Below are 13,378 nucleotides of genomic sequence, written 5' to 3'. Positions count from 1 at the left end.
ACTGACTCATTGGAAAAGACCCTGATGCTGGAAAAGATTGAAGGTGGGAGGAGAAGGGGAAGACAGAGGATGAGTTGGTTGGATGGCATCGTTGACTTGATGGACATGAGTTTAAGTAGGCTCCGGAAGTTGGTGATGGACAGGGGAAGCCTGGCGTGCTGCAGTCCCTGGGGCTGCAGAGTCGACCACGACTGAGCAACTGAACTGAAAGAGTTGATAAATTTCTGTTGATGTTCAGGAAGCCATTAACACTACTGGAGACTTTGGTCTAGGCCACATCACATATCACGAATGGCTGTCAGTCAAAAGAGACTTAAATTCATTAAAATTATATCTATAAATCATTAGGTGGTAGGATGCAGAAAATTAGTAAAGAATCATGCCTGCACCTTTTATTGTAGTTGAACTTTTATAACAGTTTAATAAAAATCAAGATGTTTTCATTTGTCGTTTAAGAACATTGACCAGAAGCTTTCTGTTGGTTCTCAAATTTGCACTGAATTGTTGTGTCTTAATACATATTCAACAGCCCATCAAGAGTGCAGAAGTGCTGTATGGAGAAGAACAGACCAGTGTTCATGGGAGCTGTGGCTTCTCTCCTGTGTGATTTTTCACATTTATGTCATTTTTGAAAATATTCAAACTTTAGTCAGTGGCTTAAAATATTAAGGAAATAATATAGCACCAATTGGTATTAAATAAAAATTACTTTTTTTTTTTTAACTTTTAGGTAACATTTGATCCAGAGGTTTTTTTCAACATTCTGCTGCCTCCAATTATTTTCCATGCTGGGTACAGTTTAAAGAAGGTAAGGGATTTTTTTATGGTGTTTTTTAAAGCATGGAAATATCTGTGTTAAGTTACCTGCACAATTTTCTAGTCTTTTTCCTTCTCCTGGATTGCTTATTACTATGTTCTGTACGTACTCAGAGACAGCAGCTGATTCATCATCATCAGTGACTCATTTCTGTTTTAAAGTCCAGAACTCTCATCCATTGCTGTCGGGAATGTAAAATGGTATAGTCTCTCTGGAAAACACGTTTGCAGTTTCTTATAAAACTAAAGTTGAAATAACCATTTGGCCCAGAGATCTTAATTCTGAGGATTTATCCAAGAGAAATGAAAACTTTTATTTACACAAAACACAGTACATGATTATTCATAGCAACTTTATTTGTAATAGCCCAGAACTGGAAACAAACAATGTCCCATGATAGGTAAATGGTTAAACAAACATCCATACCGTGGGATACTTCTCAGTAATAAAATGGAACAAACCATTCATACACAAAACAGCCTGGATGGATCTCAAATGCATTATGCTGAGTGTAAAAATCCAGTCTCAAAAGGTCACATACTGTATGGTTTCATTTATATAGCTTTCTAGAAATGAAAAAATTATAGGGATGGAGGACAAATTAATGGTTGCCAGTGGTTAGGGATGGTGGGGAAAAGAAGTGGGTGACTGTGACTATAAATGGGATAGCATGAGGGGAATATTCATGAAAGTGGAACAGTTCTGCATCTTGATTGCAGTGGTGGTTATAAGACTCTACACATGTGATAAAATGACATAGAATTATGCACACATATTGTACCAATATCAGTTTCCTGATTTTGATATTGTAGTACAATTATTTGAGGTATAACCAGTGAAGGTACCACAGGATCTCTCTACACTATTTTTGCAACTTCTGTGAATCTATAATTACTCCAAAATAAAAAATTAAAAAAATCATTACTGGGACTTCTACAGTGGTCCAATGGTTAAGACTCTGCCTTCCAATGCAGGGGTCATGGGTCCAAGCCCTGGTTGGGGAACTAGGGTCCCACATGCCAGAGGGTGTGGCCAAAATTTAGAAGAAACAAAAATAAAAACTTCAAAAAAAAATCTGTCATTTTTGAGGGAGGGTCATTGTGCTCAGCAGCAAGATTGGGTCTAAGCCTCTAAATGTTTAAAATACTAAATACCTTTATAAATAGTGTTAGTGGCTGTCTTCCTCCCCTACTGTGGGACTATTCTTTGAAAATTTAGTTTCCAAAAGTGCCTACTTCAAATAACAGCCAAGGAGCTTGTTTCAGCTGTCTTTCTGAAAGGGGACTAAGGGAAACCTTTTCAGTGAGCCTAGAAAAGAGAGATGTTGACTGCCAATAAAGCTCAATAACATCCTTAGGAAGTAGAGAATGCCTTCCAAGTTGATAAATCTCTAGATAGATCAATCAAGGTTAATAAAAAAAAAAGAGGAAAGAAGCAAATTACGTATATCAAGAATGAAAGAGGTGACATTGCTACAGACCCTTTACAGCTTAAGAGGACAATAAGAGTATAATATGAACAACTTTGTACAAGTAAATTTGACAACCCAGGTGAAATGGACAAATGGACAAATTTCTTGAAAGGTACAAATTACCAAAACTGACCCAAGAAGAGATGGAAAACTTGAACTTGAATATTAATGAAATAAGTTGCTTTCATAATTAAAAACCTTTATACAGGCTCAGATGGCTTCATTGGTGAATTCTATTTAGCATTTTAAAAAGAAATAATACCAATCCTACACAAAATCTTTCAGAACATAGAGGAGGAAACAACCTAAACTGATTTTATAAGAAAGTGCCTCTCCATTTGGCCAGTTTTTCTGTCAAAGCAACTCTGCAATTTTCAAAATGTTTTTAAACTATTTCCAACCCACACAAATACAGTTATTTATGGAGCATCTGATATAAGGAACTTTGCATATATCCTTTACTTCTGTTTTTACATACATTATTTCTAATCATCACAGAAACTGTAAGAATGTGAGGGTGGTAGATTACCTCATACCCTTTCTCTCCCAGGTTTCCAACTCATTTATAAACAGACACAAGAAGCTAATTAGCAACTGAATGATCAATTTATGACCCAAAGTTCCTGGTAGTGCATGTTGAATGATAAAGGTTAGCCCTTGGTAATGGGGCTCCTTATCACTGACTCGATGGATGTAAGTCTGAATAAACTCCGGGAGTTGGTGATGGACAGGGAGGCCTGGCGTGCTGCAATTCATGGGGTCACAAAGAGTTGGACACGACTGAGCGACTGAACTGAACTGAACTGATTTCCAACCTCATAAATTGAAGACACATGCCCTTTAGCCATCAGGTTGGTCATAGTCACAGGTGGGGAGGCTGAAATGGAAAGATCCTAGGAATTGCTGGGCCTGCCAAAGGCTGCCTCTGTTGCTCATAGCATAGAGACTATGGGAGCAATAGTGCTCCCCCACTTTTTATAAGAGGATCAAGGCTGCAAGTCAAGGTCAAGCCCATCTCTCCCTTTAGAGATCACATGGTCCTTCCTTACTGCATCATCTTCAGGGAGAAGGGATAGAACTTAAGTTCCCTCTCCACAATTGATGGCTGTATTCCTGCACAGCAGCCCAGCACACATATGTATACTCACAGACATGTAGAGAATGTCCTGCATTTAATTAATACGGATGAGGATGTCAAACTCAAGTGACATGTGAGGTTATGTAGGTGGTTCAGGACTGAGTCAAGGTTATGACCTGTCTGTCTGACTGGAGGGACTAGGATTGTTCTTGTTCCTCTGAGTTATATTATCTCTAGATTTAAGTTTTCTGTACAAAAAGTGTATCTTTGGGCTTCCTTGGTGGCTAAGTGGTAAAGAATCTACTTTCCAACGCAAGAGACACAGGTTTGATCCTTGATCCAGGAAGATCCCACGTGCTGCAGAGCAACTAAGCCTGTGCACCACAACTATTGAGCCCATGCTCTAGAGCCATGGAGCCACAAATACTGAGCCTGCATACCTCAACTCCTGAAGCCCCCACACGCTAGAGCCCGTGTTCCACAAGAGAAACCACCACAATGAGAAGCCCGTGTACTGCAACTAGAGAGTAACCTCTGCTCACCACAAATAGAGAAATGCCCTCACAGCAACAAAGACCCTGCAGAGCCATAAATAAAAAAATAAAACTTTTTAAATGTATACATTTTCTGAGTAATTTATGAGGTTGTCAAAGTAACCAGAATCTGTATGTCAGCTGTTGACATGTAACAAATAGATGATCTTACAGATATAAATGATGTTATTCTTTATTTAAATGAAGAATTTGGGAACTGCTCTTCAGATCAAATGGGTGATGAAGAATTTGGTATTTTAAATAACTTATCTTAATGTATAATCAAGGTCATAGTTGCTTGAAAATGAAACCAAATCATTGGTTGTTAAAGCCACTGTAATGGCTGAAAAAAAGCCTTTTCTTTGTCAGCTTCATTTTCTCAGAAGAAAAAAAACAAATAATAGGCTTTGCCAGTTACCAATTTAAGTTGTTTTTGAAATGCTAGTCTGAAAGGTTTTTATTAGCTATTAGTTTAGTCTCTTCCTCTTTGATCAGACACGTAAATAGTTGGTTCTTAGATAGTTGCCATCTCTGATTAAATGTTTTCAGTTTAAATGTGTAATAAATGTTTCACCAGTTGACTACTGATATGTAAACAGAGTCATACCCCTTGACCTATGTACCTATAGTTGTCATTCAGATGCGGGCCTTTCTTTTTCTAACCTGAAAAAAGTACTGTGGCCTTAGCTTTGATTTTGTGTTACCACTCAGTTTGCTTACAGGGCATTAACAGGGAAAGAATTTGTCTGTAGAGGCTTTCATGTTTTGTGAATATCCCCCAGCAAACACACACACACATCACATCATGTTAAAATTTTTCAGGGGAATGGAAGATGATAAGGTTTCCCAAGGAGTAGGAACATAAGACTTAGAATGGTACAACTCGGAATTGGGATGCCAAGGTAGATTTTCATTGAAAATCTTGGTCTGTTTTAAGTTTATATTCTTAATGGCATTACCAGGGCATGCCATCTCCTTTTGTTTCTTTTTGCCATTCTATAATGGAAAGGGAAAAGTAAGGGAGAGACTAAACCAGTCATGTTTCTGTGACCCACACATGACTGTGAACTGTTAAGGCCAAATTAGAAGATGAAAGATATAGGATTCCATGAGACACCTCCTGTTCTTCTTCCCTAAAAGGATGTGGTACAATGCCCTGGGATCAGCAGACCTGGTTTCCAGTTCTGGTGCCTCAGTGTGGTGGACATGTGACTTCAGGCAACTCACATCCCACTTTTGAGCCTTAGATGTCTCTCATAAAATGGTCCAAGGGACACTTTCATGATGGAACTGTTGTGAGAATTGGATGAGCTAATGTATGTGAAAGTACTTTGTAAAGTATGAAGTATGTAGTTAAGTACTAAGTGTAATAATATACAAATAAGTGGCGTGTTACACCTTTTCAAAGTGCATTAAAATTCCAGTTCACATCAGCTGATATGATTGGGGATAGGTAATTTGTGTGTACAGTGTGTGGTGATGTCAGAATATATCATGAATGCATTTTGGTAGTGGATTTACATTTCTAATTTTCTGCTTTGGCTAATAACATGAATACAGATGTATTTAACATATTCAAACCAACCATGGGAATGATTACCAGAAGAAAGCCAAGTGGCAAGGGAAAGCATATCTAGGATTAAAATTTTGCTCATGGGTACTCTGCATGGGTTTCATTGGTTGCATGTCTTGTCCTTGATGTATTCCCTCTCTGGTTTAAGCACTTGATGGAACTTTGAAGGGCTCACAGTTTTTGAGTTTTTTTTTTTTTTTTTGAAATTAAACTGTTTTCCAAAACAGTGGCATATAAACGCATTAGCATTAAAAAGATAAAGACTGAGGACAGTAACTGATATAGGAGGCAAACATAATATGTCTATAATATGTGCAGGCAGTGCCTTCTTTTTGTGACTTAGTGTGGGAAGCCTTTGAAGGATTCTCTTCTGAGAATATGGTGTATGGGCACTAGGGATTCCTTGATGCCTTCTTTACAGCCTCAGAGAGGGGCAGGCACTGGGGAAGGCTGAAGCCAAGGTCTTAGATCATCTGTCTGAAATGCAGGCCAGTGAATGCCCATAGCCCTTGGTCTAGTCAGACTTTGTGATGCCTGCTTGATCTGGGCCAAGTTCTTCTTGTGCCTTCTCTTTCCCTGGTGGTACACAGCTCACATGCTGGGGCTCTCCTGCTTTTTAAAATTTTTAGATGAAATATTCCTGATTCCTGTTTGATGAGAGTGTTTAGGAGATATTGCTTGTCCCATTTTTGGTTACATAGTTGATTGTCCAATGAGAACAGCTGTATGCCTTGAAAAATAAGGATCGTGGCTCAGGGTCCCACAAATGGGGTTTTTCCCCATCATAGTATTCACAAGCCTGACGATTTATGAGAAGTAAATCTGTGCATGTGTGTGTGTGTACACCCTTATAAATTTGCCCATTTTAGATGAAACTACCTGTTTCTTGTTTCTCCACGTCTATCTCTATTGTCCCTCTTTCCCAGGCTGCAGAGATTAATTCACATGAATATCAGGAGACCCCTCAATGCTGAGTTAAGCTGAAAACTCCTTTGTACTTTCATAGCTTATTAGTTTCACACTTGTATCTGTAATGTTCTTCTAAATACCACCAGAACTGGAAGTGACTAGTTGAATCACTAGGATAAAATAGTTTGGGTTAAATCTGTGAACATGTTCAGTCTACTCACACACACTTTGATTTAATACAATCATCGGGTTAAATCTGTGAAAATGTTCAGTCTGTTCACACACACACACACACACACTGTGATTTAATACAATCAGCCAGAGTAGATTTTTCTGAAATTTACTAAAGCCTTGCTTGTTTGCTCAATGATTGGTAGGACAAAGAACATCTTAAAATCATGATGTTCTAAGGCTAATTGCATTTTTCAGGAGTAACTTCAGTTGTTACTTGATTTGATAAAAGCAGTAAGTAAAGTTTCACTTTTTAGAGACTTGTCTAATGTTCATTGTCAAAATTCACAACGTGGTTCCTGCTTTTTTGTTTTATTCAGAGACACTTTTTCAGAAATCTTGGGTCTATTCTGGCCTATGCCTTCTTGGGGACTGCTGTTTCCTGCTTCATTATTGGGTAAGTGAACACTTTGTCATATAACCAAATTACCACACTTCCAAAGAGATGAGATCCATATGGGTCCACAGAGTCAAATATTTTTCCCCAGCTTTATTGAGCTATAATTGACACATAACATTGTGTAAGTGTAAGGTATACAATGCGTTAATTTGACACGTTTGAAAATTGCAAAATGATTACCACTGTAGTCTTAGCTACCACCTTCATTGGTCACATGGTTACTATTTCTTTTTTGTGGTGAGAACATGTTAGCAACATTTAATTAAGTATATGATGCAGTATCATTTGCTGTGATCTTATGTTGTACATTAGATCCCCAAACTTATTAATCTTATCACTGAAAGTTTGTACCCTTTGAGCAACACCTCCCCATTTCCCCTGCCCCCAAGTCCCTGGCAACTACCAGAGTCCAATATTTTGATGTTTCGGTTCAGTTCAGTTGCTCAGTCGTGTCTGACTCTTTGCAACCCCGTGAATTGCAGCACCTGTCCATCACCAACTCCCGGAGTTCACTCAAACTCATGTGCATTGAGTCGGTGATGCCATCCAGCCATCTCATCCTCTGTCGTCCCCTTCTCCTCCTGCCCCCAGTTCCTCCCAGCATCAGGGTGTTTTCCAATGAGTCAACTCTTCGCATGAGATGGTCAAAGTATTGGAGTTTCAGCCTCAGCATCAGTCCTTCCAATGAACACCCAGGACTGGTCTCCTTTAGAATGGACTGGTTGGATCTCTTTGCAGTCCAAGGGACTCTCCAGAGTCTTCTCCAACACCATAGTTCAAAAGCATCAATTCTTTGGTGCTCAGCCCTCTTCACAGTCCAACTCTCACATCCATATGTGACCGCTGGAAAAACCATAGCCTTGACTAGATGGACCTTTGTTGGCAAAGTAACGTCTCTGCTTTTTAATATGCTGTCTAGGTTAATCATAACTTTTCTTCCAAAGAGTAAGCGTCTTTTAGTTTCATGGCTGCAATCACCAGCAGTGATTTTGGAACCCCCCAAAATAAAGTTTGACACTGTTTCCACTGTTTCCCCATCTATTTCCCCATCTATGAAGTGATGGGATCAGATGCCATGATCTTAGTTTTCTGAGTGTTGAGCTTTAAGCCAACTTTTTCACTCTCGTCTTTCACTTCATCAAGAGACTTTTTAGTTCCTCTTCACTTTCTGCCATAATGGTGATGATTATACTTAAGATTTAGAGTTACATCAGCCAGTGCGGTAGCTTCTAGCCACATTGTGTGCATGTACATGCTCAGTTGTGTCTGACTCTGTGTGACTCTGTGGACTGTAGCCCACCAGGCTCCTCTGTCCATGGGATTTCCCAAGCAATAATACTGGAGTGAGTTGCCATTTCCTCCTCCAGGGGATCTTCCCCACCCAGGGATCAAACTCATGTCTCCTGTGTCTCCTGCATTGCAGGCAGATTTTTTACTGCTTGAGCCATCAAGGAAGCCCTAGCCACATGTGACTATTTAAATTGAAATTAAGATTAATTAACATGAAATGAAATAAAACCTAGTCCCAGGATCTTGGTTTCTAATGTCATTCTTCAATGTGAAGAGCCAAGGCCCTTTGCAGAAATGGCTGATTCTAGGTTGGGATGGCAAATATGCAGGATGACAATGGAGCATCTTGTAGTGCCAGAGAGTAAGGGAGTGCTCAGAAACAAGCAAAGAAAAGGATACCAAAGCATGTCAAAGGGACACAGAGCCAATCTCAAACCGCCCCCTAATGACTAAAGAACAACAAAATAAATTACATTGTTTTGCGTTACCATTCAAAGTATAAAACAAGTATCTTCGCGTCTATATTTATATAAAGGGCTTCCTGGTGGCTCAGATGGTAAAGAATCTGCCTGTAGCGTGGGAGACCCAGGTTCAATCTCTGAGTCAGAACGATCCCCTGGAGAAGGGAATGGCTACTCACTCCACTGTTCTTGCCTGGAGAATTCCATGAACAGAGGAACCTGGTGGGCTACAGTCCATGGGGTTGCAAAGAGTTGGACACGACTGAGCTACTGACGCACACATATTGATATAAATAAATGATTGGATGAATAAATAAATGGGGGAGAAGTGATATGTTAGAAGAATTCCAAATAATTGGTGCAGATCCAGTCCTCCTCAAGGAAATGAAGCTTGGCCTTTCCCCCCTTTGACTGTGGGCATAGTGACTTCCTTACAAAGAGTACAGCATGCAAAGTAAGGAGTAGCTTTACAGTGGAGAAACCTGACAAATACTACCTCAGCCAGGTGATCAGGATTAACGCCCAAACTAGTAAAACATGTTGATACTCTGTACCTGATATTTGTGATATGAATGGCATTTACCACTATGTCTTCCTCCTAAAATCAAAGTACCTTAGTCTAATCATGAGAAAAAAAATCAGACAGGTCTCAGATTCTACAAAATACCTGACTAGTACTCCTCCTAACTACCAAGGTCATCAAAAACAAGCAGAGTCTGAGAAACTGTCAAGAGGACACAAAACCAAGAGGAGACAAAAGAGATATGATGACTAAATGTAATGTGGTATCCTGGATGGAATCTTGGAACAGAAAAAGGATATTAGGTAAAAACTAAGGAAACCTGAATGAACTGTGGACTTCAGTTAATTAAAAAAAAATTATCTGGAAAGCTGGAGATAAAAGCAGTAGCCTTTTATGCCACCAAAAAAGGAGGGGCTTGGACTTTGTCCGGTAAGAGAGTGACAGGATATTGGCATTGGTGATGATGGGGAAAATGCTGCCAGAGAGAAGTCTATTGCTCAGGTCTAAACTTATGATAGAAGGAAATGTAGAGGAAGGTCTAGTTTTAAGAAATACTTAAAAGGTAGATGAAAGAAGCCGTGGATAAGCAACAAAGAGCAAATCAAATCTATATCGTAGAGTTCAGTTGCTCAGTCGTGTCCAGCTCTTTGCAACTCCACAGACTGTAGCCCACCAGGTATCTCTGTCCATGGGATTACCCAGGCAAGAATACTGGAATGGGTTGCCATTTCCTCCTCCAGAGTATCATAGAGTTCCTGTGAATTGAAATATAACTGTTTAAGTGTCTGGAATAATGTCCAGCACACAGTAGGCAAAACTAAATTATAACTATTTATTCTCAAAAGGATTCAACTCTGCAAATAGTTCTTGAGCTCCTAGATAATCAATCTATAGTTCTAGACACCCACGGTACAAAGATGAGCAATGATATGGTCTTGACTATCAAGAATCTTTTTACTGAAGATTGGCTATAGGGTACAATGAGTCTATGCTGTGTCTATTTATTTTTGGTTAAATCTATTCCTAAGTGTTGTATTCTTTTTGATTACATTGTAAATGGGATTGTTTTCTTAATTTCTCTTTATCCTGTGGTTGTTTGTATTCCCCTAATCCCTACAGCTGCTGCCAACACACACACACACACACACACACACACACACACACACACACACACACACACGTTTAATAACAAGTACTAGGCCTTTTAACACTCCTCACTCCCCCTAATTTGTGAGCTGTCCTGTAGGAAATGTGCTCTGCTCAAGGTGTAAGGAGGGCTGCCTGTCTAACCCATGCAAGGAGTGAGAAGCCAGATATGTCAGTGAGTAAACTGATATTTTAATGGAAGATTTTAAAGAGTTTTGCCTCTTTTCCCTGTTTTGTAATAATTATTGGCAGAGAAGGTTGACCAGTTGGATCCTTGTGGCCATCCCATTTTTTTTCGCTCCAGCTTGATCCAGTCCATTCATATCCATGACTTTAAATACACTGTCTTGGAATCCTGGGAGTTTTGTAGCAATTTCATTACCCATTCTGCAGGGTTCTTACTCTTCCTTTCTTCCCTACTACTCAGTTGCTTAAAATGCCCTAACTGTTGCTAGTTGAGGATCGTACTTTATAGTTCTAAGTACAATTTTAAAAAAATGGAATGCTCAATATACTTCAGGAAGATGACAGTAACTGCAGACCATTACTTGGTGCCAAAGTCTTATTTGCACATGTTCCTGGTTAGTGGCCAACCACAACAGCTGCCTGATGTTTCCACAAACCTCTTTGGAAGTGCAGTATTCTAGTACTCCTCTGCTTATGTATTTGCCAGCTTATTCGAGTAGGTGGGTTTTCTTTTCTTTTTCTTCTGACACAGTTTACCTTTTCTTGTTATAGAAATCTCATGTATGGTGTGGTGAAGCTCATGAAGATTGTGGGGCAGCTCTCGGATAAATTTTACTACACGGATTGCCTTTTTTTTGGAGCAATTATCTCTGCTACTGACCCAGGTATTTGCATCTTTGGCCTTATTGTCATAATGTTCCATTATTTAAATCTTAAAAAGCTCAGAGCAATCATCAACTTTCATAAAAGTAGAGGAAGAGACCAGTAAGTCAAGTGGTCTAATGGACTTAGATGGCTTTTCTAAGAAGGGCCTGCCTTTCCCTTTTTAAAAAATTATTATTATTACTGTAAAAATAGCATAAAATTTACCACCTTAATCATCTTTAGGTGTATAGTTCAGCAGTATTGAGTATATTCATATTGTTGTGCAACCAATCTCCAGAATTTTTTCGTCTTGCAAAACTGAACCTCTGTACCCATTAAACAACATCTCTTCATTCTCTCCCCACTCCACCTCCCAGACCTGGGCAACCACCATTCTACTGTCTGTCTCTATGAGTTTGACTACTGTAGATACCTCAGATAAGTGGAATCATCAGTATTTGTCTCTTTGTGTCTGGCTTATTTCCTTAGCATGATGTCCTCAGGGTTCATCTATGTTGTAACATGTGTCAGAATTTCCTTCCTTTTAAATCTGAATAATATTCCATTGTATGAATATACCATATTTTTGCCTATCCATTCACCTGCCAACAAGTGCTTGAGTTGTTTCCACCTGTGTTTCCTCCTTTTTGTCTTTCATTTTAGAATGTCTAATTTGCTCGTAAGTTTTACACTTAGACTGTCTTTTTTTCTCAGTGTTATGCTTTTGCCTTCTTTTTAGGAGCATATCATTTGGTTTAAATAATATCTTTGCTTAGTAGAAATGTACACTAGTACTGTAGTGAATGTAATTTAATTTGTGAAGTCCTTTTGTGCAATGCTCCTATACACTGTGATGTGGTTCCTATTCATAAATCTGTTACCTTGTATTTTTCAAGTGTTATTTGAACCAGTTCTTAAAAGTGGAATTATTATATACCCTTCCTCCCCTGCAGCTCAGAACAAACAAACAGGCTCTCCTCTTCAAGTTGGAACTCATAATTGAATTAGTTCACATAAAATAGTTACAGCTATTCTTTCCTCTAATGTTAACTACTGAGCACACCACTGTAGGGAAAGAATTTATGGAGAAAGAGCTAATCTTGTTCTCATAGTACAGATGGAAAGGTCTTTTCAGTGTCTATGATGCCTCTAACATTCTGGGCAGTGATGACCTCTAAGATACTAAAATTCCACCCCCCAAACAACTTCCCTGTGCCTCTTGGGGGTCTTCTAAATCAGTGCTAGCCAGCAGACCTATCTGCAGTGATAGAAATATTCCATAATCTTCCTAGGGCTTTACAGTAGCCAGTGGCTATGTGTGGCTATTGAACACTTGACATGTGAGGTAGTGCAACCAAAGAACTGATTTTTAAAAATTAATTTATTTTTATTGAAGGATAATTGCTTTACAGAATTTTGCTGTTTTCTGTCAAACCTCAACACATATCAGCCATAGGTATACATATATCCTCTCACTTTTGGAACACCCTCCCACCTCCCTCCCCATCCTACATAGCTCCAAGTGGCTAGTGGCTACCACATTGGATAGCACAGCTCTAGACAGTTGTGTGGCTCTGAAAAATCTTGATGATCCGAAAAGCATTGACCTCTTTCACCCCACTATTTTCTTACAAACACTCTAAGTAAACTGATACTGAAGGCTTGGCTGGTTGAAGCACCTTTGTTTGTGACAAGAATGTGGGGTGTGGAGTTGCAAGTGGTGGTTTGAATTCTAGCCCTGCCAGCTACTGACCAGGTGTCCTGGGCACACTTTATCTCCTGAGTGCCAGTTTTCTCATTTATTAATTAGGAGTAATGGTACCTATTTCCTATTATGAAGGGCTGGTGTGAAGATTAAATGAGATAATGCATGTAAAGCATTGAGTGTAGCATCTGCTGATTATATTGGTCTCTATAAAAAGACCCTGATGCTGGGAAAGATTGAAGGCAGGAAGAGAAGGGGATGACAGGATAAGATGGTTGGATGGCATCACTGACTCAATGGACATGAGTTTGAGCAAACTCTGGGAGTTGGTGAAGGACAGGGAAGCCTGGCGTGCTGCAGTCTATAGGGTCACAAAGAGTCGGACACAACTGAGCAACTGATCTGAACTA

General features: G+C 39.3%; 1 protein-coding gene across 2 annotated transcripts in view; it reads left to right on the top strand.

Annotated features, from left to right (window-relative positions):
* The window catches only part of SLC9A7 (solute carrier family 9 member A7), a 171,762-nt gene that overhangs the window by 96,714 nt on the left and 61,670 nt on the right, over nt 1-13,378 (top strand). For both annotated transcript variants that reach the window (XM_018043844.1, XM_018043843.1), the window contains exons 3-5: nt 731-808; nt 6,933-7,009; nt 11,171-11,283. In XM_018043844.1, coding sequence (XP_017899333.1) covers nt 731-808; nt 6,933-7,009; nt 11,171-11,283 — 268 coding nt within the window. The remainder of the gene's footprint in view (nt 1-730; nt 809-6,932; nt 7,010-11,170; nt 11,284-13,378) is intronic.

The sequence above is a fragment of the Capra hircus genome (assembly GCF_001704415.2).
Source record: "Capra hircus breed San Clemente chromosome X unlocalized genomic scaffold, ASM170441v1, whole genome shotgun sequence".
Classification (NCBI taxonomy): Eukaryota; Metazoa; Chordata; class Mammalia; order Artiodactyla; family Bovidae; genus Capra; species Capra hircus.
The sequence above is the reverse complement of the archived record's forward strand: the minus strand, read 5'-3'. Positions and strand labels throughout refer to the sequence as shown.